The sequence below is a fragment of the Pan troglodytes genome, chromosome 9 (genome assembly GCF_028858775.2).
Source record: "Pan troglodytes isolate AG18354 chromosome 9, NHGRI_mPanTro3-v2.0_pri, whole genome shotgun sequence".
Taxonomy (NCBI): Eukaryota; Metazoa; Chordata; class Mammalia; order Primates; family Hominidae; genus Pan; species Pan troglodytes.
In genome coordinates this window covers 36953404-36980008 of record NC_072407.2, presented here as the reverse complement: position 1 = coordinate 36980008, position 26605 = coordinate 36953404, and the positions used below count along the sequence as shown (strand labels likewise).

Genomic DNA, 26605 nt, shown 5'->3' with positions numbered 1-26605 from the left:
CTTATATCTCTTTCTTTACACTTTTCCCTATTGAGTTTTTAAAAAACAAGCCAGAGTAGCTTTACTATTTTTCGAGTAATAAAATATTTCTATTTGGAAAACCAAACAGTAGAAGTAACCTCTTTCACTTCTTCCTAGAGAAGGTTCAGGTTCAGTTTATAGAGTGTGTCTGAGACAAAGTACAGTAAAACAAACAAAACCAGACAGTAGGCCAGGCGCAATGACTCACGCCTGTAATCCCAGCACTTTGGGAGGCTGAGGTGGGCAGATCACTTGAAGCCCGAAGTTTGAGACCAGCCTGGGCAACATGGCGAAACCCTGTCTCTACCAAAAATACAAAAATTAGCCAGGCGTGGTGGCTCGTACCTAAAATTCCAGCTATTTGGGAGGCTGAGGCTGCAGTGAGCTGAGATCGGGCCACTGCACTCCAGCCTGGGCAACAGAGCAAGGCTCTGTCACAAAAACAAAACAAAACAAAAACAGACGGTAACAAAACATTAACAGAGCAGTGTAGTATATGTGCTGTCATTCAGGTTTATATAGATCACTTGAATAATGACTATTTTCTAAAATATTTTGAGGAAAATACTAAAATGAAAATATTAAAATTTCAGCAAACAATGGAGAATAAAACGGATGTCATAGAACCAAAAAAAACTTTTCACAGACTTTACTGAGATGATAAATATTTGATACAGATCATTTATTACATTAAATATTTATTTTCTAACTGTATAAAGGCAAGAAGATTCAGTGCTTTTATAATCCAAACTACAAGAGAGCAAGCACATTAGACAGTATCTTCACTTGAAATACTTAATATGCTAAAAATATTATATGAAGATTAAGGCAGAATCTTACTCAGAAAATCAACTCACTAGTCCAGTCAGGACACGTTTTTATTTTTTTAACTTACTCAATAGTTGTATAGAGATGGCAGAAATAGCTTATTATCAATTACTTCTAGCTATGGACTATTTTCAGATAAACAAAACTAGGAAGATGTAAGTTAATGGATTTATAAGTTAATGGATTTATACTTTTTTTTTTGATGGAGTCTTGCTCTGTCGCCAGGCAGGAGTGTAGTGACGCGATCTTGGCTCACTGCAACTTGACTCCCTGGTTCAAGCGATTCTCCTGCCTCAGCCTCCTGCGTAGCTGGGATTACAGGCACGCGCCACCACGCCCAGCTAATTTTTGTATTTTTAGTAAAGATGGGGTTTCACCATGTTGGCCAGGACAGTCTCGATCTCCTGACCTCATGATCCACCCACCTCGGCCTCCCAAAGTGCTGAGATTACAGGTGTAAGCCACTGCACCCGCCTGGCAGATGTATAACTCTTTATAGGTGGAAAAGGACTAAAAGAGTTATATCTTAAAACAGAAACTCTTAAATATGGTCTGCCATTGTTAGCTAAGGATGCATATTCATCAAATACTAACTTAAAATAATCTGAGAAAATAATGGGTGGGCCCTATGCCATTTGTAACTAATAACTGTTTAGTTTGTGTGAGGAATCTGTAACATGATGATGATTTTGGCTATATGATACCTGTTTTCAATTCTTAAAAAAACAAACAACAACAACAAAAAACCCCAAACATTCTGATTTTCTTGTTTAAAAAAATTGTTTTCATTTTAATGATCTGAGTTAGTAACAAACAAATGTACAAAATTGTCTTTCACATTTCCATACATTGTGTTATGGACCAAATGAAAACGCTGGACTACAAATGCAGGTTTCTTTATATCCTTAACTTCAATTATTGTCACTTATAAATAAAGGTGATTTGCTAACACATGCATTTGTGAACACAGATGCCAAAAATTATACATGTAAGTTAATGCACAACCAAGAGTATACACTGTTCATTTGTGCAGTTATGCGTCAAATGCGACTGACACAGAAGCAGTTATCCTGGGATATCTCACTCTATATGAAAAGCATCTTGGAGAAATAGATCGAAATACAGTTTAAAACAAAAATTGTATTCTACAAATACAATAAAATTTGCAACTTGCACATCTGAAGCAACATTTGAGAAAGCTGCTTCAATAACCCTGCTGTTATATTGGTTTTATAGGTATATCTCCAAAGTCATGGGTTGGGATATAGCTGCTTTAAAGAAAATAAATATGTATATTAAAAGGAAAATTACACTTTAAAAATGTGAGGAAAGCTTTGAAAACAGTCTTAATGCATGAGTCCATCTACATATTTTCAAGTTTTAGAAACAGAAAGAAGTTTAGAATTTTCAAAGTAATCTGAAAACTTTCTAAGCCATTTTAAAATAAGATTTTTTCCCCCATCTTTCCAATGTTTCCTATTTGATAGTGTAATACAGAAATGGGCAGTTTCTAGTGTCAACTTACTGTGCTAATTCATAAGTCATTATACATTTATGACTTAAGAGTTCAAATAAGTGGAAATTGGGTTATAATGAAAATGACAAGGGGGCCCCTTCAGCAGCCACTCATCTGAACTAGTAATAAACACCAACACAAAATGATTTTTTATATTAAATTTTTTTTAGATCTCTAAAGGTAGGAAAATCCAATCTTTCTTAAAAATACTTTCCTGGGTTGTGGCAACATGTGCTTTACCTCTTTAACTCTACCTAAAACCTAAAGTTATTTCTATAGTATAAATTTCAAACTCCCTGGCAAGGAATGTAAATGCTAACCAGCTAGGTATTTATAGTCATGCGCCGCATTACAACTTTTCAAAGACAGACCGCGTATTTGACAGTGGTCCCGTAAGATTATAATACCATATTCTTACTGTATGTTTTCTATATCTAGATACACAAATACCATTGTGTTACAACTGCCTACAGTATTCAGTACAGTAACATGCTGGACAGGTTTACCATATAGCCTGGGTACGTTGTGGGCTATGCCACCTAGGTTTGTATAAGTACACTAGGATGTTCGCACAATGGAATTGCCTAACAATGCATTTCTCAGAATGTATCCCTGCTGTTAAGCAACGCATGACTGTATTTAACTTCATACAAAGCGATAACTCATGGATGGCTGTCATAACAACATTTCCACTTTTCTCTAAGGCCTGAGGTTGACGTCTTTGCCTATGCTCTATGGATCAAATGAGAGAAGATGATGCATCTAAACAATAGGGTCTCTCTGAGGCAGTATCATAGACTTGGCCTCCCATATTATGAAAACCTTTGTTGTACTAAAATGAATACAACTGCAAGCAGTTTGAGGGCAACTGCAGTGCCAAAGGAAATGGGTTATTTTCTATGGGAAATGTAAGATTCATCTTAAGGAAACATCTTTGTTTGCCACGAGGCATATCATGAAGAAAATGTGGCTAGTGAATTCAAACATCGATTCCAAGAGCTACCTAAATTAAGGTGGCTTTAAAAAATATTTAAATTATCAATGATTTAGGAACGTAAGCTGGAAGAGTAATATAAAGATGTATATTTACAATGCCACATTAGGAAATGTAGTTCCCTACTCTGCACTTTGGAAACGAAAGACATCAATTCTGTCCAGAGTCAATACTATCATATGGCTGCTTCCTACTCTTCTCCACTTGGAAAATTCATTTTATGATGCTCCCACTGTTGATACTGTGCATCTCTCATATGAGTTAGGCAAAATGAATCTAACAGGTTACTTTTGTTTTCAAAATAAACCACCCAAACAGGTTTTTTAAAACTTTCAAAAATGGAACATTTAACCCTTGAGAGAAACTTCCATTACTGAGTACCTAGTCTAATGGCAAGTACAGTATTAAGGATTATTGCTTTTAATAAGATAACCATCAGAAATAAATATGTAAGCTTAACTCAAATACTCATTTTTCACCCAATGCTACAATGTTTTATTCTCAAATCAAATCACATTACCTTCAATTCTTTGCCAGTTTACTGAGGTTTTAAGTATAAAAAGTTGGCCTGTTAACTCAAAAGCAAGACAATAGCAATATCCGCGTGTCTTATTTGGGCATTGAGCAGTAACACTGCTTTCTTGATAGGATTTAAGGCACTAAATGGTGGTAAAATAAACAAAAGGATGATGATTAACTTCTTTAGAATCCTAAAAAAGGAGATAGTTTAGAATGACACTAGTACATCTTTTTCTCAAACAAATAAGGCATCCTGTTGGCAAACACAAATAAAACACAAGGTCATGTTGAACCTAATACATTCACTGTCTCAGCTAAACTACTTGAAACGCTACCTATCAAACCTAAGAAAGCTACAATAGTGTGTATAAAGGCTGGAAAGGCACCAAAAGGAGAGCTCTACAACTTCCAGTTCTAAGAGTTAAGGAAGCTATGTTTAACACTGCAAATAGTCTAATTATCAGTTTTATTCTTCAAAATGTAAATGTAGTTAGATTTTTACCTCAACAAGTTAATCAAGTGCTAGTTTAGTAAGAAGTTTATTTTATGAATTAGAAAATTACTGCAGTGTCTAACACAGCCCTATTTATAAAGCTAAACTAATTCTAGTACTGAATGCATATTCTGGATAACACTGAAGCAAATCTGTATGAACAAAAATGGTTACCTCAAGATAGAATTCACAATAGAAATTCAACATATAACTAAGATTTACTGAAAATAACAAAAGGTGTTGTAGAGATATATCAAACGTAATTATAACCACAACATTTTCCTTGTGAAAAATACAACTATCAGTGAAATAAAATGTACAATTGAAAATTTTCCAAAGGAAAAAACAGTATAAACGAAAATACTTTTCTTTGCGATAGGGAAAATAGTATGTCATTGTTTTTTTATCACAATATAATTTGACACAAAAAGCAGTCAGAGAATTGCACCAATTCCACATCCAGTTTCCTGAACATGTTAAGAGTAAAAGGAGTCTGTAAAGCAGAATAGTTTCCAAATTTTATATTTTAAATTGATGATATTCTTATACAGGATGTCACACCACACCAGACCTCTTTACATAATGTACAGTATTTCTGGTTTTGTGGCCAGATGTGAGTACAAACGTATGGTTTCTGCCACTTCTCTGTCATTCTGGTATTTAGCCGGAGTCAGAAAAAAAAAATCGTTACTTTAAGTGTTACTTCTCTAGCAATAAAAAAAAATTATACTTAGTGCATGCTTCATCATTTGTCAAAAAATGTTTCTGAAAATATAACTCAAGTTACCCAGTGGTTTACAAAATAGAAAAATCATTCATTAGGGTAAAAATGTGGTGGGATTTAGGTCCATTTCCAGAGGACTAACTTCGTTCCTAAAGGCCGCACCACTGTCCTTCAGCAGAGGTGGTAATGACAGTTCCATGATGGAAGCGGCCGGCCTGCAGAAGGCCACTACTTGACATCTGATTATCTTTGACCACCCCATATCTGCCATTTCATTAGTGCTATAAAAAGATGGGATTTTTGTGGAAAAGTCAGGAACATTTCTGCTGTACATGATTTAGAAGTTCTCCAAATTTTTCAAAGAGGTCCTCCACCCATTTTACATTTTTCATACAAAGTTGAACAATTTCCTCCTGTCCTAAATCTTCATTTTTTTTCTGCACCGAAGAAATCTAAAAAAAGAAAATCGCCAAATTAGCTTATACTTATCACGTCATATTTAAGTTCAACTACAAGTACTGGTATTTTATTTTTTTCTTAATCCTATCCATGGAGAATGATTATTTCAGCTAAATTTGGGTGAGATCTCATCCTCTCATCTTTGGCTCCAAGGTGGCAGAAAGGAAGGCTAGAAAAAGTACTTCAGACTTTCTCCATTTCTTCCAATTACGTTAAAAGTCAAATGACAAATTTTGGAGTCGATTCTGCATTTTAGAGCATTGTAAAAATAGTCAACCTATGTTGCATCACCATCTTTGCTTTCTCTTTTGCTATATAAAGGTTAGATTTATGAGCATCTTTCCATACCAGACTACTGTCAAACACATTAGATATAGCCTTGGCCCAACTTAACCCTTTTTAATGAAAAGAAGTGATAGTGCTGGTCAAATAAGGTAGTATTGTCTACAACCATTTAGCATGGCTGTGGAAATTAATGCTTATATCCCATCCATGAGGTGATATTTTGTCATGTATAATCTCTGAACAACTTAAAAGCTACAATTAAATTTTAACTTTCAGTTTTTCAGGCCAAGGCACAAAACCCCACTTCTCTGCAATTAAGTGGGATAAGGCCATTCTAAGTAATAAGTAAGGCAGTGAGATGTCAAAGCAGTGACTGAAGTGAATTAAAGCAAGATCATCATACACTGTGAGAGAACAAAATGCAATAAAACATCACTTATTATGGCGATGTAAAGCAAGCACCAACAGCTTCAAAACGTTACCAATTATAGCTCCTACAAGAGTGGTGAGGCTCGGGTAAATCTGAGCACAAAACATAGCAGAGAGACTCAGAACAATAAATCAAGTCATTATTTACAGAATACACAGACAAAATACATACACACATGTATTTCACAACTCTCTTTAAAACACTCCAAAATACTATGGCTAGAGTCTCCTTAACATTCTGAAAAACATTTTTTTTAAGTAAATGAGAAGAAATTACCTCATCCTTACATATCAGATAAACATGGTACTTATAATGATGGAGTGAATGATACAAAGAATACAACTGTATTTTCTCTGGATCAACAGCAAACTCCTATAAAAAGAAAAAAGTTTATAGATACATTTCATGGAGTATCTGAGCTAAGAACACTTTGAGGGAAAATACTAGATCAAAAGTCTCAATGGCAGTGTTGAAAATGACATATATGGGTAGGTATTCAGTTGGGTTAATATGGAGAGACTTATTCAAAATAAGAATTTAAATTATATTTTAAAATCTTATTCTTTATCCTGAATATAAATATGGATTATTGAAAAAACTTAAGCATTATAGGAAAATTTAAACAATAAACATATGAGATGATTTATAAAATAAAAGCTCCCTATAATCTCCTGCTTCAGAGCTAAACAAAGCTAATGGCATGTTATGTATTTTTTAATGTTTTCCCCCAGGTATAACATGTATGTTAATAACACTAATTTTGTAATGAGAAGGGAATCACACTATACATATTGTCTAGCAACTTTTCTTCTTTCTTCCAACTTGTTTTTTGACCTAACTAAAAATTGGCTATCTTTTCATTTAGTACATATAGCTGTCCCTCCCCATCCTCCCCAAATACAAACTATATGAGGGTAAGGACTTCTAACCAGTTTTCACTGTTGTATCTCTAGTACTTAGAACTGTACTTGGCATACTATAGGCACTCAAAAAATTTTTTCTGAAAGAATGAACAAATCTATCTCTTCTTTATAAAAAGCACATAGTATGACATTAGGTGGCTCTTCATTTATCTAACCTCACACTGGTGGTACATAATTGGATTGCTCTTACAAACAATTCTACAATGAGCAAAGGTATGTATTTTTATGCATTTCTGAATCTGTTTCTACAGAATACTTTTTTTTTTCTTTTTTTTTGAGACAGTGTCTCATTCTGTCACCCAGGCTGGAGTGCAGGGGTGCAATCACAGCTCACTGCAGTCTCAATTCCCTGGACTCAAGCGATCCTCCCACTCAGCTTCTCAAGTAGCTAGGACTACAGGTGCATGGCACCATGCCTGGCTGATTTTTTTTTCTCCCCCCAGGGTAGACATGGGGCCTTGCTTTGTTGCCAAGACTGGTCTCAAACACCTGGACTCAAGTGATCCTCCTGCCTCAGCCTCCCAAAGTGCTGGGATTATAGGCTTGAGCCATTGTGCTTAGCCCTGAATACATTTTTGCTGTGAAATTGATATGTTGCCAAACTGTTTTCTGAAAAGGTTATAACAATTTATACTATGTTTGAAGATGGAACAAATTCCAATTTTAATGACTTTGCAGATATGAAATAAACATTTCATCTTTTTATGGAATGTGTTCTGCACACTCACTTATCTATGTGCATGCACATACAATTAAAAATATACCTATATTACAAGTAATGCATATGTTAATGAGTTCGAATTAGCCATTTCACAATGTACACACATTTCAAAACATTTTGTACATAATATATGCAATTTAAAAAATGAAAAACTACCTACAAATATATAAACATGAGCATGAGATGATTTCTTCCATATTAGTCAATTTAAGAAATTTGTGAGCACATATTATATACCTGATACTGTGCTATAGAAAAACAATAAACCACCATGCGTCCCTGTTCCTCAGGCCAGTGACGCTTATTCCTACCTGAAAAACCTTCACACTTAATGACAACATAGTAAAATATTTGCTTGTTTCAATGTTTTAAGTAGGAATTGTATTAACAATTGGAAAAGGTATAGTTAAATTAATAATCAATTACACTTACTTGTGCAGATTTGGTGGTTGTTTTAGAAGTCCTTAGCGTTTTCTTATTATAAGCTTTGCCATTCATTTTGATTTTAGAAATAGCAGTTCCTCCACTCTTTGCTTTAGAGTCTCGAGTAATTATTGTTAGTTCAGGAAAACTTTCCAAAGCATTCTGGAAAACAATGAAGCAAAATAACTGACACCAGAAGAAAACTAACCTAAACTACTTCCAGCTATCTAAAATTTAGAAGTGTGTGCACACAAACACCTATTTGCAGAGAGGTGTGTGTGTACTGATGATGGGATATGCATACATATACATACACAGGTTGGGTTTTAAACATGGTCATAAGCTCTTTGCAGCCCTTCCTATTGGATATGTAATCTATTTCTCTTAAATCCCTTAAATCTGAGCCAACTCTATGACCTGCTTATTTAAGCAACAGCACACCACACTGGGAACCCTGAACAGGGCCAAGAGTTCTTTCTAGTAATGTCTCTGGCTTCAAGGCAGGAGAAAGAAAGACATATATGTTTCACTAAAGCCCTACCACTTAAACCACTGCTTGCCCCATGAAATGTGGCTGGGCCTTGCTATAAAGAAGTCATCTGCCTCTGGTGAAGATGACGACAGAGGAGAAGCGGCACTGTAGTGCTTCTCTGGCTTCACTCTTCTCTTGCTTATTTTGACTGCAAGACAAGTACTTGTAAGATAAGATCCTAAAACAGAGCATGATGGGTTTTTTGACAGTGGTCACGTGGCAAAACCAATTCCACTCCATCCTTTAAAAGCCACTGGTGGCCAGGAATGGTGGCTCATGCCTGTAATCCCAGCACTTTGGGAGGCCAAGGTGGGCAAATTACTTGAGGCCAGGAGTTCGAGACCAGCCTGACCAACATGGCAAAACCTTGTCTCTACTAAAAATACAAAAATTAGCTGGGTGAGGTGGTGCACACCTGTAATCCCAACTACGCAGGAGGCTGAGGTAAGAGAATCGCTTGAACTCGGGAGGCAGAGGTTGTACTGAGCTAATATCGTGCCACTGCACTCCAGTCTGGGTGACAGAGAGAGACTCTATCTCTAAATAAATAAATAAATAAATAAGCCACTGGCCTATTTATGCCCTCACCTACTTGGCAAATCATTCTGCCTGACTGAAAAGCTACAAACAATAACTGAATGATACTTGTGGCAACATTTAACTAGTTTGATTATGACTTTATAAAAATTAAATCGAGCTCCTACCATCATTTATTATTTTGACACTAAAAATGTTGAAGTCCTCCTATTATATTTATGATTCAGAATGCAGTCCTCATTCGATAAGCGCAAGTGTCTTATAAACAGTTACAACCTTTAAAGCCACTCTTCTCCAAACTCATCTATTGTTTCCAAGCACCTGGTATTGGGGCCCTGAAAACGGTACTGTTTTTTTTTTTTTTTTTTTTTTTTTTTGAGATGGAGTCTTGCTCTGTCATCCAGGCTAGAGTGCAGTGGCATGATCTCGGCTCACTGCAAGCTCTGCCTCCTGGGTTCACGCCATTCTCCTCCCTCAGCCTCCCGAGTAGCTGGGACTACAGGCACCTGCCACCACGCCCGGCTAATTTTTTGTATTTTTAGTAGAGATGGGGTTTCTCTGTGTTAGCCAGGATGGTCTCGATCTCCTGACCTCATGATCCGCCCACCTTGGCCTCCCAAAGTGCTGGGATTTCAGGCGTGAGCCACTGCGCCAGTCCCAAAAACGGTACCTTTTTAAAAACAGGCAACCTAAATTTTTCTTAGTATAAGTGTAGAAGGGCACTAAATTTCATTTGATAGAAACAATAACACTTTTGGCATTTTCTACCACAGTGAGCTACCATCACGTTCGAGCTTCGTTCCTTTCTCAGATTATTTGTGCACTTATCATGTACTCTGGTGTTTTCCATTTAAAACATGCACCTTGACAATTTTTGGATCCAGAATTATTATTTGCAACAAATAGAATTTAAAGTCTAAAGATTCTAAATTTGGAAACAACACACACTAAGTCAGTGGAGATGAAAGAAGAAAATTTAAATCTTTCCAATGACCACAAAATGCTTAAGATGATCTGAAGTACACAGATTTCAGAAAAAGGCAGAACATCATTACCTTGAAAAAGCTTCAGGACTCCTAACACCACCAAGATCAACATAGGAAAGCACACTAATTATTTCTAAAGAACAGAAAAATCTTTCTTTCTCTACTATTTGTAATATTTTACTTCAGATCAGTCTAACTCTTAATATTATGTAATTTGGCTTTGAAATGCAAATTGCTAAGGCTGGGCATGGATTACACCTGTAATCCCAGCACTTTGGGAGGCAGAGGCGGGCAGATCACTTGAGGTCAGGAGTTCAAGACCAGCCTGGCCAACATGGTGAAATCCCGTCTCTACTAAAAATACAAAAATTAGCCAGGCCATCCCAGCCACTCCGGAGACTGAGGCAGGAGAGGAGGAGGTTGCAGTGGGCGGAGATCGCGCCACTGCACTTCAGCCTAGGAGACAGAGTGAGAGTCTGTCTCAAAAAAAAAAAAAAAAAAAAAGCAAATTGCTTTATATGACAATTATCAAAATTAATAACTAATAACAGAATTAGAAATCTTGTTAGAGAACTGGTTTCACATTTCAACAGTGATTAGCCAAACCTGGTAATTTTTAAGATTTAGTAAATCTTTAGAAAACACTTTAGAAAATCTAAAAATGTTCCCTTGTCTCCACAAAATATAGTATTTCACAAAAGAATATTTGATTTATTTGAAGGCAGCAGTTAAGCAGAAAACACTGGGCTAGGGCCAGGTGCCGTGGCTCATGCCTATAATCCCAGCACTTTGGGAGGCGGAAGTAGGCGGATCACTTGAAGTCAGGAGTTCGAGACCAGCCTGACCAACATGGTGAAACCCTGTCTCTACTGAAAACACAAAAATTAGCCAGATGTGGTGGTGCATGCTTGTGGACCCAGCTACTTGGGAGGCTGAGGCAGGAGAATCTCTTGAACTCAGGAGGTGGAGATGGCAGTGGGCTGAAATCACACCACTAGACTCCAGCCTCGGCGAAAGAACAAGACTCCATCTCAAAAACAAAAACAAACAAACAAAAACTGGACTAGGAGTCAGGAGACCAAATTCTTAGTACTGGATTTCTTACTAGCTTCTAAATTTTTTTTCTTCCTGCGAATACATGGCAGTGAAGAATACATGACTACTATGATAGTTTTGTGTCATTTAATTTTGAATGCAATCTAATGGCCTCAGTTTTCACCTAATTGAAATGAAGTCAATACTCACTTTTACATGGAGTTCACATAAGATAGGGATGTGAACAAGTTATACAAATGTATAATATTGTTACCATCAATTAAAAAATGTTCCCCAAGGTAGATATAACCAAATGATTCTTGATGTGATATTATACTTTGAATAAGAAAGGCTACGGAGTAATCATTCTGTGATTCTCTCCCATGTGCACGTTAATAAATTTGCATGCCTTTTCTCCAACTGAAATAAAAAGCTCGGCCGGGTGCAGTGGCTCACGCCTGTAATCCCAACACTTTGGGAGGCCAAGGTGGGCGGATCATCTGAGGTCAGGAGTTCGAGACCAGACTGGCCAACATGGTAAAATCCTGTCTCTACTAAAAATACCAAAATTAGCCGGGTGTGGTGGCGGGCACCTGTAGTCCCAGCTACTCAGGAGGCTGAGGCACAAGAACTGCTTGAACTCAGGAGGCAGAGGTTGCAGCGAGCCAAGATTGTGCCACTGCAATGTAGCCTGGATGACAGAGCGAGACTCTGTCTCAAAAAAAAAAGAAAAGAAAAAAAGCTAGAAATTTTTAAACTACCAAGTTAGCTTCTATGAAAAATTATCTGAGTTGAGTTTAGATTAGCTTTTTCTATATTTCTGATAACACCAAAACCAACTTATTGCCAAGATATATTAACAGATAGAATTATATACATTTCCTACCCTTATAAAAATCAGCGTTTCCTCTAATATTGAATAAATGAGGCAAGTAAGGTGAATTTTGATAACTGTGCTAAGGAAAAGCTAATTTTAATTACAGACAAAACGTAAAAATTTTGAAAAGCGTTAAAAGAACATTTGGAAATTATTTTATGGAAGATATAATAGATAACTATAAATGCCTAAAAAATTAAGTGGAGAAAAGCAAGTGATTAACACTAAGAAGACAAACTAAATGGACTTACAATGAATAAAAGCCAAATTTTCATTAGGTGAAAAATGTTGTAAGTGAATAATTTTCATAAATTTCCTTCCTATTATACTTAAGACTATGACTGTCATTGCATTTTGCTAATAAGTCATCAGAAGGAAATACCTTGAATGATTGATCCAAATGAAGATTCAAAAGAAGTCTCTTTCGGTTATCATTTAGCATGCCATCTATTTTTTTCATATGAGGTAAAAGTAGCTCATCTGAAACAACATTATAATTTAACAGGATAAACTATCAATAAATATTTTTGAAAAAAATCCAACTTTTTCTCAAAACATTTTTATATTAAAATACACTAAATTCATTGGCATATGTAAAATACTGATTGCAAAAAAATTGACATGAAGCTTTCTGAACAAAGGTTAACTTGAAAAGTAGGTTTATAGTAGCAAGTGAGAAAGAGGCAGCTCAGTATCATGATGGGATGAGCACTACATGAGGATCCAAAGTTCTAAGTTTTAGCTGAACTACAACTGCTGGATAAACTAGAACTGGATTTTAACTGAATAGAACTGATATGTGGCAGCTATGTGACGAATAGGCAAGCTGCCTAATTCCTCCAGACCTCATTTACCCTCTGAACAATCTGAACAATTACAAAATACAAACTGATCTAACAAAACACTGAGTATGACCAAGGGATATTAAATCACTTTAACTTGAAGCAAAGAAAAAGTAGGCGAAGAAAAATGATCAAAACCCAGTACCAAAAATATGAATCAAAATAGTTATTTTAGAAAAAGAGGGGAGAGTAAAATTATGACAAAGATTCCTATTCAAAGCTTTTGGCTTTCAGTGTTACCACTCTGAACTTTAAGCTCCATTAAGAAAAGCACTTTTAGAATATAATTAGTTTTGATGTAGCATTAAACATTTTAGATTATTAGATTCTTTCTTAATTTACCAGCATAGTAATTTATTATATTTTATAATACTAACTGCCTCTAATAACCTTCTGAAAAAAAAAAAAAACCCAGAATCCAGGTCACAAGTTTCACAGCTAAGTAAAATGATTGTTTACATAGTCTTTCTATTAGTGATTCAATCTGTTCTAGTACTGTATTTACATTCTACAAAAATAAGTTTTAAACATTTGTGATTTAAAAATAATCTTAAAAAATTTTCTCCCCTTAGAGAAAAATCAGAAAACACTGATAAGCAATTTTAAAAAATCTTTCAAAATACAACTATACAGAAATGACTACTACAAAGAGAAGCATATTTTATGATGCAAGGAATATAACATTTAATAGCAAAAATGCTGACCTGGGATTAACTGAGTTTTAATCATGGTTCTTCAACCTCTAACCTGTTCTCTAACTTTAATCTCTTTTGAACTTTAGTTTACAAAATAAATGTTTCAGACTAGGTAATATCTAAAGTCCCTTCCAGCTCCTAATTACTTGAAAATGACTGATATACAGGTTACTGTCTCTGATTAGGTGGTAAGAAAAGCACTAGACCAGAAATTAGAAGACTTTTTAATTTTAATCCTTTCTCTGCCAGTTTCAAGTTTGTGGGCCCTTAAGCAAGTCACTTAACCTCTCTGAACCTGTCTTAATCCACAAAATGGCTGTCTAAGTTGTTTTAAGGTTAAATTAGAACATATGTCTAAGTATGTGAACATAATAAAGCAGTATATAGTCATGCACTGCATAATGACATTTTTGACAATGACAGACCACATATACAATGGTGGTTCCATAAGACTATAATGCCATATTCTTACTGTACCTTTTATTTTCTTCTTTAAAAAAAACTTTTTAAAAATTTCAATAGCTTTAGGGGTACAGGTGGTTTGGGTTACATGGATGAGCTGTATAGTGGTGAAGTCTGGGATTTTAGTGCATCCATCACCCAAGTAGTGTACATTGTACCCCATAGGTAGTTTTTCATCCCTTACCCCTTTCTCACCCTCTCCCCTTCTGAGTCTCCAATGTCCATTATACCACACTGCCTTTGTGTACCTATAGCTTAGCTCCCACTTATAAGTGAGAACATGTGATATTTGGTTCTCCATTCCTGAGTTACTTCAGTTAGAATAATGACCTCCAGTTCCACCCAAGTTGCTGCAAAAGACATTATTTTGCTCTTTTTTATGGCTGAATAGTATTCACTATATTTTCTTTATTCACTCATCGACTGATGGGCACTTTCCATATCTTTACAGTTGTGAACTGTGCTGCAATAAACATACATGTGCAGGTGTCTCTTGGGTATTATTTATTTTCCTTTATGTAGATACTCAGTACTGGGACTGCTGGTGAGAATGTAAATTAGTGCAACTGCTATGGAAAACAGTATGGAGATTTCTCAAATAACTAAAAGGAATAATATTAATTGGTATAACCCAGTGCATTTACTGGTTTAATACTAATTTTAATTGATTAGAAAATAATTGCTATGATGTATCTTTTACAAAAGATACAAGTATATGATTTTAATCTTTATGCCACTTTTATCCGGTTCATCTTTCCAATTATTGGAAAATAAAATATACTGACATACAGACCTTTCATGTAATACTAACACTTAGTAAACTATTTATGAGGATGATTAGATTCTAGAATTGGAAGAAACTGGTTAGAAGCTATACAATTTTCCCATGAGTAGAAAGCAATAAAAGTTCAAATATTCAGAGAATGCATGAAAAGATATGACCATTTTATGGAATTAAGATGCTATATATTTAACTGACAATTTATAGGTATATATTACACAAGTCACATATAAACATATAACTAACAGACAAGATTTCTTTTTTTAATTCCAGGAAGTACTACCAAGAAAATACTACTTAGAAGACTGTACCATTGCTCTTCTCTAAGGCTTGCATTGTGTCAGGGTCCAAGGCAATGCTAACAAGCAATTCCATGTAGCTCTTAAAGGTTTCCTTCATTGCTCTTGTGTTCAAAAAGCGAGTGACAAAGGGAGCGGGAGGTTCAAATTCTGGGAGGGAGAAAGGGTTAAATATTAAATTTTCCTTCCTGACAATTTTTAAAACACTTTTCTCTATAACGAGACCCTAGAAGCAGATTGCAGATACAATTTCTTCAAATTCAAGACTTTCTCACCTTACCTTTAAGGTCTGAGGTTCTCAAAGCTGGTTTGCACATCACAATGACTGCAGAGCTTTGTTAACAATAGAACAAAAACCAGATTGCTGGACTTCCTAAAACAGAATCTTTGGTAGTGGTGGTGGTCGTGGTAGGGTGATGAAGCTTAAGTATTATGCTCTTAAAAAGCTTCCTAGGTGATTCTTGTGTGTGTGTGTGTGTGTGTGTGTGTGTGTGTGTTTTGAGACAGAGTTTCGCTCTTGTTGCCCAGGCTGGAGTACAATGGCGCCATCTTGGCTCACTGCAACCTCCGCCTCCTAGGTTCAAGCAATTCTCCTGCCTCAACCTCCCGAGTAGCTGGGATTATAGGTACACACCACCATGCCTGGCTAACTTTTTTAGTAGAGAGGGGGTTTCACCATGTTGGCCAGGCTGGTCTTGAACTCCTGACCTCAGGTGACCCTCCCGCCTCGGCCTCCCAAAGTGTTGGGATTACAGGCATGAGCCACCACGCTCGGCCCTTCCTAGGTGATTCTGAAGCCCAACACCAGAAAAAGTAGACTGGGTAAGAAACTAATTTGTCTTCTGCTGGATCCCACCACAGACATCTGCTGCCAGGTGGTGCTACTCTAGTCTTGATGGTTTCTCTATGTTTAGTAGTAAAGAAATCGTATGACATCCAATGTATGAGTAATACATAGATTTCCTTTTTATTCCTAGACATAAATTACTATAAAATTCTTGCCTAGGATGTATTAAAAGTGTTTAAAGTATGGCAGGTGCAGTGGCACGTGCCTGTAATCCCAACACTTTGGGAGGCCAAGGTGGGAGGACTGCTTGAGCCCAGGACTTTGAGACCAGCTTGGGCAACATAGTGGGACATCGTTTCAATTAAAAAAAAAATAAATTAGCCACGTGTGTGGTGGCATGTACCAGTATTCCCAGCTACTCAAGAGGCTGAGGCGGGAGGATTGCTTGAGTCCCGGAGGTTGAGACTGCAGACAACTGTGACTGCGCCACTGCACTCAAGCATGGGAAACAGAGTAAAGACCCTGTCTCAAAGAAAAAGAAAAAAAGAAAAAAATCATTTTAATGTAAACACAGCCTGTGCACAGAGAAAATTTCATTCAAATCCAATGGAAAGAACTATGACATTAACTTGTTGGGTGCAGTGGTGCACACCTGTAGTCCCAGCTACTTGGGAGGCTGAGGTGGGAGGATTGTTTGAGCCTGGGAGTTCAAGACCAGCCTGGTCAATATAGCAAGACTCCATCTAAAAAAAAAAGTTTGTTTCAATTTTGACTTTTTGTATTCAAATATATAATCAAGTCACACCCTTAAATAGCAGTTTTTAAAATATTTTTAATGTTGTGGGTATATAGTGTGCATTTATGTGTGTGTATGTGTGTGTGTGTGTATGTGTATGTGTATATATATATATGTTTTTGTTTTTTTTTTCTTAGAGACAGGGTTTCACTATGTTGCCCAGGCTGGTTTTGAACTCTCAGCCTCAAGTGATCCTCCTGTCTCAGCCTCTGAAAGTGCTGAGATTAGCTGTAAGCCACCGTGCCTGGCCTATAGTAGGTGTATGTATTTTAAACAGCAGCTGTTAAAGTACAGTCCATGGACCCCAGGGGGGACCCCAAGACCCTTTCGGTGGTCTCTGATATCAAAACTGTTTTCATGATAATATTAAGATAATATGTACTTTCTTCACTGCATTGCCATTTGCAAAACTACTACTGGGTAAAATTCATGGTGCCTTACCACGAATCAAGGCAATGACAACAAACTGTACTAACAGTAATATACTTTGCATGACTTTGTCATGTCACTCACTACCATGTATTTGGAGGGGGAAAAAGTTTCACTTAGGAATAGTCCTAGGGGCTGGGCATGGTGGCTCACACCTCTAATACCAGCACTTTGGGAGGCCAAAGTGGGAAGATTGCTTGAGGTCAGGAGTTCAAGACCAGCCCAGGCAATATAGTGAGATCCTGTCTCTACAAAAAAAAATTTTAAGTTAGCTAGGTGTGGTGGCATGCGCCTGTAGTACTAGCTGCTTGGGAGCCTGAAGTAGGAGGATTGTTTGAGCCCAGGAGTTCAAGGCTGCAGTGAGCTAAAAAGGTGCCACTTTACTCCTGCTGGTGATAGAATAAGACCCCATCTCTTAATTAACAACCAGAACAGTCTTAGGGCCAGGTGAGGTGACTCATGCCTATAATCCCAGCACTCTGGAAGGCTGAAGCAGGACAATGGCTTGAGGCCAGGAGTTTAAAACTAGCTTGGGCAACATAGTAAGACCCAGTCTCTACAAAAAACTTTAAAATTAGCTGGGCATGGTGGTGCATACTTGTAGTCAGTCCTAGCTACTTGGGGGACCGAGGTGAGAAGATTGCTTGTGCCAGAAGTTTGAGGTTACAGTGAATTATGATTACACCATGCACTCCAGCCTAGGTGACAGAGTGAGACCTCTCTCTAAATATACAAAATTTAAAAAGAGCCTAGGCAAGGCTGGATGCGGTGGCTCATGCACGTAATCCCAGCATTTTGGGAGGCCGAGGCGGGTGGATCACGAAGTCAAGCATTCCAGACCAACCTGGCCAACATAGTGAAACCCCATCTCTACTAAAAATACAAAAAATTAGCTGGGCATGATGGTGGGCGCCTGTAATCCCAGCTACTCGGGAGGCTGAGGCAGGAGAATCGCTTGAACCTGGGAGGCGGTGCAGTGAGCCGAGATCACGCCACTGCACTCCAGCCTGGACGATAGTGTGAGACTCCGTCTCAAACAAACAAACAAACAGAGCCTGGGCAACATGGAAAAACCTTGTCTCTACTAAAAAATACAAAAGATTAGCGCCTGTAGTCCCAGATACCCAGGAGGCTGAGGTGAGAGGATCACTTGAGCCTGGGATATTGAGGTTGCAGTGAGCCTTGTTTGTACCACTGCACTCCAGCCTGGGTGACAGAGTGAGACCTTGTCTCAAAAAAAGATAAAACAAAATAAAAAATAATAGTCCTTGATGAAGAAGTAAAAATTATTAATTTTATGAAATTTCTATTCTTGAATAGATGTCTTTTTAATATTCTGTGTGATGAAATAGCAGGTACACATAAAGCACTTCTGCATAAGTATAATGGGTATGACCAGGAGGAGCACCCATACAGTTGTGTGAGTTACAAGATAAACTAGCTATTCTTTCCCCCAAGAAAACACGATTTTTATTTGAAAGAATGACTGACAGATACACTATGCCTATCCAGACTTGGGTATTTGGCAGACCTTAATTTATTCTTAAAAATAAATTAAGAGAATCTGCTCATTCAAGGAAAACAACTGACGGTATTTGTTGCCAATGATAAAATTTGAGATTTCAAGTGAAAATTAGAATTCTGGACATCTTCTATCCCCACTGTGAGTCTGAGCTTCCCAATTTGTAAAGACTTCATTAATGAGATCATTCATAGAATTGATGAGTGCTATTTTTTGATAGTGTAAAATGAAATATCTGACCTTAAGAGCTAGAACCATAAAACTCTTAGAAGAAAATGTAGGAGTAAATATGTCCTTGGATTTGGCAATGGATTCTATGTGAACAAAAGCTGAGTAACAAAAGAAAAAATAAGTAAATTGGGCTTCATCCAAATTTAAAACTTTTGTGCATCAAAGGATATTATCAAGAAAGTGAAAAAGACAACCTACAAAATGGGAGGAAACATTTTCAAATTATGTATCTGATTAAGGGTTTAATATCCAGAATATATTAAAAAACTCCTACAACTTAACAACAAAAAGACAAATAACCCAGTTTAAAATGGGCAATGGATCTGAATAGACATTTCTCTAAAGAAGATATACAAATGGCCAATAAGGACATAGAAAAAATGCTCAGGACATGGAAAAAATGCTCAACATCATTAGTCACTAGAAAAATTCAAACTGAAACGACAATGAGATACCACTTCACACTTGTTAGGATGACTTTAAAAAGACGCACACACAAACAGAAAATAACAAGTGTTAGCAAAGGATGTGGAAAAATTGGAACTGTCATGCTTTCCTGGTGGGAATATAAAATGGTGTAACCATGTGGAAAACAGTTTGATGGTTCCTCTAAAGGCTAAACATAGGATTATTATGTGACAATAGTAACAATTCTGCTTCAGGTCTATGCCTCCAAAATTGAAAATAGGAACTTAGATACTTGTATGCCAATGTTCATTACACCAATTATTCAGTTAGCCAAAAGGAGGAAATAACCCAAATACCATCAATAAAATGTGGTATAAACATACAATGGAATATTACTTAGCCATAAAAAGGAATGAAGTTATGATATATGCTTTTACATGGATGAACCTAGAAAACATTTTGCTAAGTGAAAGAAGCCAGACACAAAAGGAAAAATATTGTATAATTCCACCTATATGAGATATTTAGAATGGGCAAAATCACAAATACAAAAAATAGGTTAGAGGTTACCAGTAGCTGGAGGAAAAACACATTAGAGGTTACCAGTAGCTGGAGGAAAAAGAGAATAAGTAGTTGTTGCTTAATGGTTACAGTTTCTGTTTGGGATGATAAAAGTTTTGGAAATAGAGGTGAGGGTTATACAACAGTGTGAATGTAAATAATGCTAAATTGTACACTTAAAAATGGTTAAAAAGGCAAATTTGTATTGAACCACAGTGTTTTAAAGTGTGAAAAAAATTAATTATTGGAAGATCTATATCACTGAGCTAACTAATATTTTCACATGACCAATGAACAATGTTATAAAACCATGCATGGATGAGAGATATGTAAAGTTAAGACAAACCAATAGATTTTAATGTAATAGCATGAAAACTCAAGAAACTACTACTTGTCAGTATCAGGAGTATCTATGAGTATCTGAGAAGGCAACTGAAATCCTCCTCCTTTTCCTAACTACATACAGGAGGAGTATTTCCATTGCTTTCTCAGTTAAGTACGGATATTCTTGATACTTTAGCCAAAATAACATGTAATAACAAACTGAATGTAGAAGCAGATATGCACTCATCTCACTAAATACTGTTAGTTTTGGAAAGTATAGTTGTTTTAAAAAAAAACACCTCACATTAATAAGTAATGGGTTCATTTTAAATAAATATTTTAAAACTTTGAATTGGTATTTAGTAAATATCAATAGATTTAGCACACATAAACCAAAGTATCTGGAATCCTCAATGTGTTTGAAGATTCCACTGGAGTCCTGAAACAAAGAGTCTGAAAATCACCAGCCTATGAATATATGTTTATTATCAATATTTGACTTCTTAAGAGAACTAAATACATTCTTTAGCCTGAGAATGTAAAGCAAGGAACAAAAAGGCCTAAAAATGTTTGCTTAACTATTAGTGACACCTAGTGGTCACTCAAATTACCAAGAGAAGAAAATGTTATCTTGTCATTTGAAGAAACTATAATTGAGAGCAAATTCAGAACAAACGTTTTGATTCTAAGCAGTAGGCAAGACTGCTAACTGCAAAAATTATGTATAATGCCTTCTATGCATATTCAAGGCACCGAATTTCCTTACATATTCTGATTATATATTTCTTTTTTCTTTTTTTTGAGATGGAGTTTCGCTCTTGTTGCCCAAGGCTGGAGTGCAATAGCGCAATCTTGGCTTACTGAAACCTTTGCCTCCTGGGTTCAAGTGATTCTCCTGCCTCAGCCTCCTGAGTAGCTGGGATTACAGGTGCCTGCCACCACACCTCGCTAATTTTTTTGTATTTTTAGTAGAGACAGGGTTTCACTGTGTTGGCCAGTCTGGTCTCGAACTCCTGACATCAGGCGATCCACCCTCCTCAGCCTCCCAAAGTGCTGGGATTGCAGGCATGAGCCACCATGCCCAGCCTGATGTATATATTTCTAAACAACCATTTACAAATAGCTTTATTTTTTATTATTTTTTTAAGCGATGGGGTCTTGCTATGTTGTCTAGGTTGGTCTTGAACTCCTGGGATCAAGCAATCCTTTCTCCTGAGCCTCCCAAGTAGCTGGGTGTATAGATGTGCACCACTGCACTTGCCCACAAATAGCATTTACAAACAGTACATTTAGACTGAGCACAGTGGCTTATGCCTATAATCCCAGCACTTTGGGAGGCCGAAGTGGGAGGATTGCTTGAGCCCAGGAGTTTGAGATCGGCCTGGGCAACACAGTGAGACCCTGTGTCTACAAAGATTAAAATTTAAAAATTAGCTGGGTGTGGTGGTGCCCACCTGTAGTCCCAGCTACTCAGGAGGCTGAGGTGGGAGGATCACTTGAGCCTGGGAGGTCGAGGCTACAGTGAGTCATGAGTGCACCACTGCAGTCCAGCCTAGACAACAGAGTAGACCTTGACTCAAAAAATAAAAAATAAAAAATAAAAACGGTAAATTTAAAGTAGACTTCAGCACTGAAGAATTTTTTTTATTATGGTTCTATTTCTAATCAGATAATTTCTAAGATAATCTCTCAAGCAATGATACTTGTAATGTCAGAAACCATCCTGGACATCAACTTCAACCATAGCCCCAACAACTAATTCACCATTCAAGTTCTGCCAAAATTACATCCTGAATATCTCAAAACTGTCCCCTCATCTCCATCCCTGCTGCCACTACTTAGGTTCAGACTCAATTTATGCCTGAATTATGTCTTGTAATTCAAATTCAAATTTCACCATATTGTTTCCCCTTTATAAATCCCTCTAAGGACTTTCATTTGTTTACAGGATCAGAAGCTTCTTAGCTTTATTATGGCATACAAGGTCTTTCATCATCCCTTCCTCTTTTCTTAAATTCAACTTTATGTTCTAGAAAAATAGGGGCCAGCAACCTTTTTCTGTAAAGGGCTATAGGTAAATATTTTAGATTTTGTCATATGGTCTCTGTAGGACTACTCAAATCTGCCACTGTAGTGGGAAAGCAACTGTATGGAAATATGCAAATGAATCTATGCGGCTGTGTTCCAATAAAACTATAAAAACAGGCTGAGGGTCAGATTCAGTCTGCAAGACATTTGGCAACCTCTGTACTAGACTACTAAACCACCTGAAATTTCTTACATATATTGTACACCATGCTTTGTGTGCTGGTATATTCTTATGTATTACAACTATCTCAGTTTTAATTTCTAATATAGTAAATATCAATAGATATACCTACATAAATGCATTTTAGGATCCTCAATAATTTTTAAGAATGTAAAATGGTTCTAAGATCAAGAAGTTTGATAACAAATTATTTCAACCTTTACATTTTATAAAAAAAGAAAACTAAGAGAGGATATCCTACCTTAGTTATAGGTACATGATTAGCTAGTGGCAGATATATAGTAGTAAGCATTTATTAAATAATGTAGTGGTATACGTTATTAAATATATTACTATATTATAATTTGAGTGCCCCTTTCCTAGGCTTAGTTATTCTTTTCTTCTAGCATAAACTTAGACTCAAATGTTTATGCTAGGTGGGGCGCAGTGGCTCATGCCCGTAATCCCAGCACTTTGGGAGGCTAAGGCAGGAGGACTGCTTAAGCCCAGGAGTTTGAGACCATCCTGGGTGACAAAGCAAGAGCCCATATCTTAAAAAGAAACATTAGCTGGGCATGGTGGTGCACACCTATAGTCCCAGCTACTGTGGAGGCTGAGGTAGGAGAGTTACGAGCCCAGGTGTTCGAGGCTGCAGTGAGCTAGGATCATGCCATTGCACTTCAGCCTGGGCGACAGAATGAAACCTTGTCTCAAAAAAAAAAAAAAAAAAAGTTTAGAACTAGATGATTCTTAGTAATCATCTGATCTAACCTTCATCTTATCCAGAGTTGAGATAACTGGCATTACTAAGGTAAGTTCTGCCTTTTCTATTTACAAGGCTGCACGTGTGGGCCAACTGTGCTTCAGTTGGTATGTTCAGGGAATGTGAACTTACTTTCATAAAAACCTAAACAGAATTTATTAGGTAGATAAATTCCCTGAAAAGTAAATACATTTTGAATTGTCAGCATCCTGCTCCTCACCACTCATGTAGATAATCTAAAGTTATCAGGGTAGCCATTTCACGGAAAACTCACCCTCATCGTCACTACTACTAGTATGGATCTCAGGAGATGAGTCAGATTGGGATGATGAAAATTCTTCTTTCCATTTTTTCCGTTTCTTTGGTGGTGGCTCAGCCTTTACTTTTGGCTGTTTAACTTTGGGTTTCACGGAAGGGGCTTTTGTAGTTGTAGTTTTTGATGCTAGAGGATCAGAAGTTTTACTGCTACTACTTGGCTTAGCTTGAACAGTTCTGCAATGTTACAAACAAACTTCATTAACACACTGAAATCTTGTTAAACTAAAATAAAATAGAAAAATAAAAGAGAATCACAGGAGAGGATTATCTAATTACTCTCACCAATACCTTCAAAATATACAGTCCAAGTCCTATATATATCTCAATGGTGATTCCCATAAAATTTTCTTAAAATACATTCTTTTCACCAGAAGCATTCAATATTCAGTTATTAAGGGACTTTTAGTTCAGTCCTTATTTCTACTTCTTCATTGCCCTCCTTGATTTATGGACTTATTTCCCAGAGACTATGAGGCTGTACAACAGATGATCAGTGGGCTTAGGAAGGTAATGAATGTTATAACCGTAATTGCCATATCTAGTTCTGACCCTAAGAAACTCTCACAGGCTCTGGTGGTGTCAGGTTTTGATGTAGAAACCCAAATGCGGCGCGGTGGCTCATGCCTGTAATCCTAGCACTTTGGGAGGCTGAGGTGGGTGGATCACTTGAGGTCAGGAGTTCGAGACCAGCCTGGCCAACATAGTGAAACCCCATCTCTACTAAAAATACAAAACCAGCTGGGAGTGGTGGCGGGCGCCTGTAGTCCCAGCTACTCGGGAGGCTGAGGCAGGAGAATCGCTTGAACCCGGGAGGTGGAGGTTGCAGTGAGCCAAGATCACGCCGCTGCACTCCAGCCTGGGTGACAGAGCAAGACTCTATCTCAAAAAAAAAAAGAAAAAAAAAGAAAAAAAAGAAAAACCCAAATGCATCTGTCCTAGAGTCCCTCGAGATTTGCTCTATGCCAGCTGGGTATGGTGGCTCATGCCTATAATCCCAGCATTTTGGGAGGCTGAGGCAGGCAAATTGCTTGAGCCCAAGAGTTCAAGACCAGCCTGAGCAACATGGTAAAATCCCATCCCTATAAAAATTAGCTGGGCACAGTGGTGCACACCTGTAGTCCCAGCTACTTGGGAAGTTGAGGCAGGAAGATCACCTGAGCCTGGGAGGTCGAGGCTGCAGTGCTGTGATCACGCCACTACACTGCAGCCTTAGTGACAGGGTGAGACCCTGTCTCAAATAAAAAAGATTTGCTCTCTTCCAGGTCTGAAGATTTGAGTGGATAAAATTCCATCATAAAAATAAGGTAAGCTGCTTCCAGTAGGTGGGAATGTTAATGAAACTGGACCTACTTGGCACTGGAGTAAGAACATCTACGGTCATACCTGCTTCTCATGCAGACCACAGGGTCAAGTCAGTTATCTTCCAGATTCATGCTCCAGACAACCCAGAGTCACATTAATACACAATAATAATTCTATTGTGTACACTTGTACAGTAATGTAGAGTTCTTATAGTTTTTTATCAAAAATTATTTTAAATTTAATTTACTTCATTATATTATTTACATTTTATAGATGAAAAAGGGAGCTTCAGGAAAGCTGTCTTCTCTAGGTCACATAAAGCTGGACTCAAAACTTTTTGCCTCTACAATTTTTCTTCACAATACTGGGATGACACCAAAAGGACTTAGGGAAAAGAAAAGGGCACCCACCCACCACAGATAGCCATGAGCTTTACAGTGCCCATCTCATGCCTTCAAAAGAATCACTTATTTCATCAGGCACTGAAATTTTTTGACTTGTGTATAATAAAAAAAAATCTAATTGATATGCTCCTTTGTACATTGGTATCATCAATAATACACCTATATATATGCACAAATATATCACCTAAGAAAACAAATACCTGATAGTTTGTGAAGGTTTATTTCTTGGCTTTTTAGAACACACTCTGACATATTCCTTCTTGTTTGCATTTTCAATGAACTTCACATATATTCTTTTGTATTTACTCTTTGCATCTCCAAAATATCCAAGATACTGAGGAAGGAAACACTTTGAGTTACATAATTGAACAATCTAGATACAAATGCTACTTTGTTTGTTCAATTGACTATCCCATAGCCAACCTTCAAGTTTTCTAAAATGCAGCTCTGGCCAGGCTAATTTTACCCTCAAAAACTGATCCCAGGCTCATTATTGATTTCATATGTACAAGCAATCTCATTTGGCATATTCTTACTTCCAGCTACATTAAGTATGACAGAATAACTTCCATCAGTCTTCTGGTAAATCAGGATATTTGACTAGTAGAATAATCAATATAAAGGAGCCTCTGAGTCCATCTGAACTCTTCACAGGCTAACATTAATCCCTTTCCTTTATTAAAAAAAAAAAGTTAAACAATAGTACAAGGTCATTTAATTTTAAATAGCTGATATTTAACAAATGACTATTTTTATTAGACTATCAAAGAGCATCAATATTCTAGTTCAAATTATATGCTACTTTATATCAAAAATATTCAATATAAAATACTTCTAAATTTAAATCATTGTTTTTTTCAGGACCACTGTCAAAATAAGGCTAATGTAAACATGCATTTTACTTACACTATTTGTAGCAGCAAATTCTCTTTGACCATCTCGAATTTCAGGAACAAATTTCTGTAATAAAGCTTTTTGTACTTTCCAAATAGCTGGAGGTTCTTTTCCTGTTTTTAAAGCCTCCTGTAATAACCAGAATTAATGATACTTACAAAACACAGCAACATATTTTAGATCTTAGAATATTAGAGATGAAAGGAATCTGAAAGGCCTACCCTAGCTCAACCTTT

At 36.8% G+C, this 26605-nt stretch overlaps 1 protein-coding gene across 5 annotated transcripts in view; it reads right to left on the bottom strand.

Annotated features, from left to right (window-relative positions):
- Positions 1-1610: 1610 nt before the first annotated feature.
- Positions 1611-26605, bottom strand: part of QSER1 (glutamine and serine rich 1) — an 87313-nt gene continuing 62318 nt past the window's right edge. For 4 of the 5 annotated variants that reach the window (XM_508354.9, XM_054662197.2, XM_054662198.2 and 1 more), the window contains 8 exons: positions 26382-26498; positions 25676-25809; positions 23726-23943; positions 15395-15532; positions 12686-12783; positions 8346-8498; positions 6546-6641; positions 1611-5547 (listed from right to left, as the gene is read on the bottom strand). In XM_508354.9, coding sequence (XP_508354.5) covers positions 5407-5547; positions 6546-6641; positions 8346-8498; positions 12686-12783; positions 15395-15532; positions 23726-23943; positions 25676-25809; positions 26382-26498 — 1095 coding nt within the window. In that variant the 3' untranslated portion in view covers positions 1611-5406. The remainder of the gene's footprint in view (positions 5548-6545; positions 6642-8345; positions 8499-12685; positions 12784-15394; positions 15533-23725; positions 23944-25675; positions 25810-26381; positions 26499-26605) is intronic. The other variant, XM_054662196.2, reaches the window with a different exon arrangement.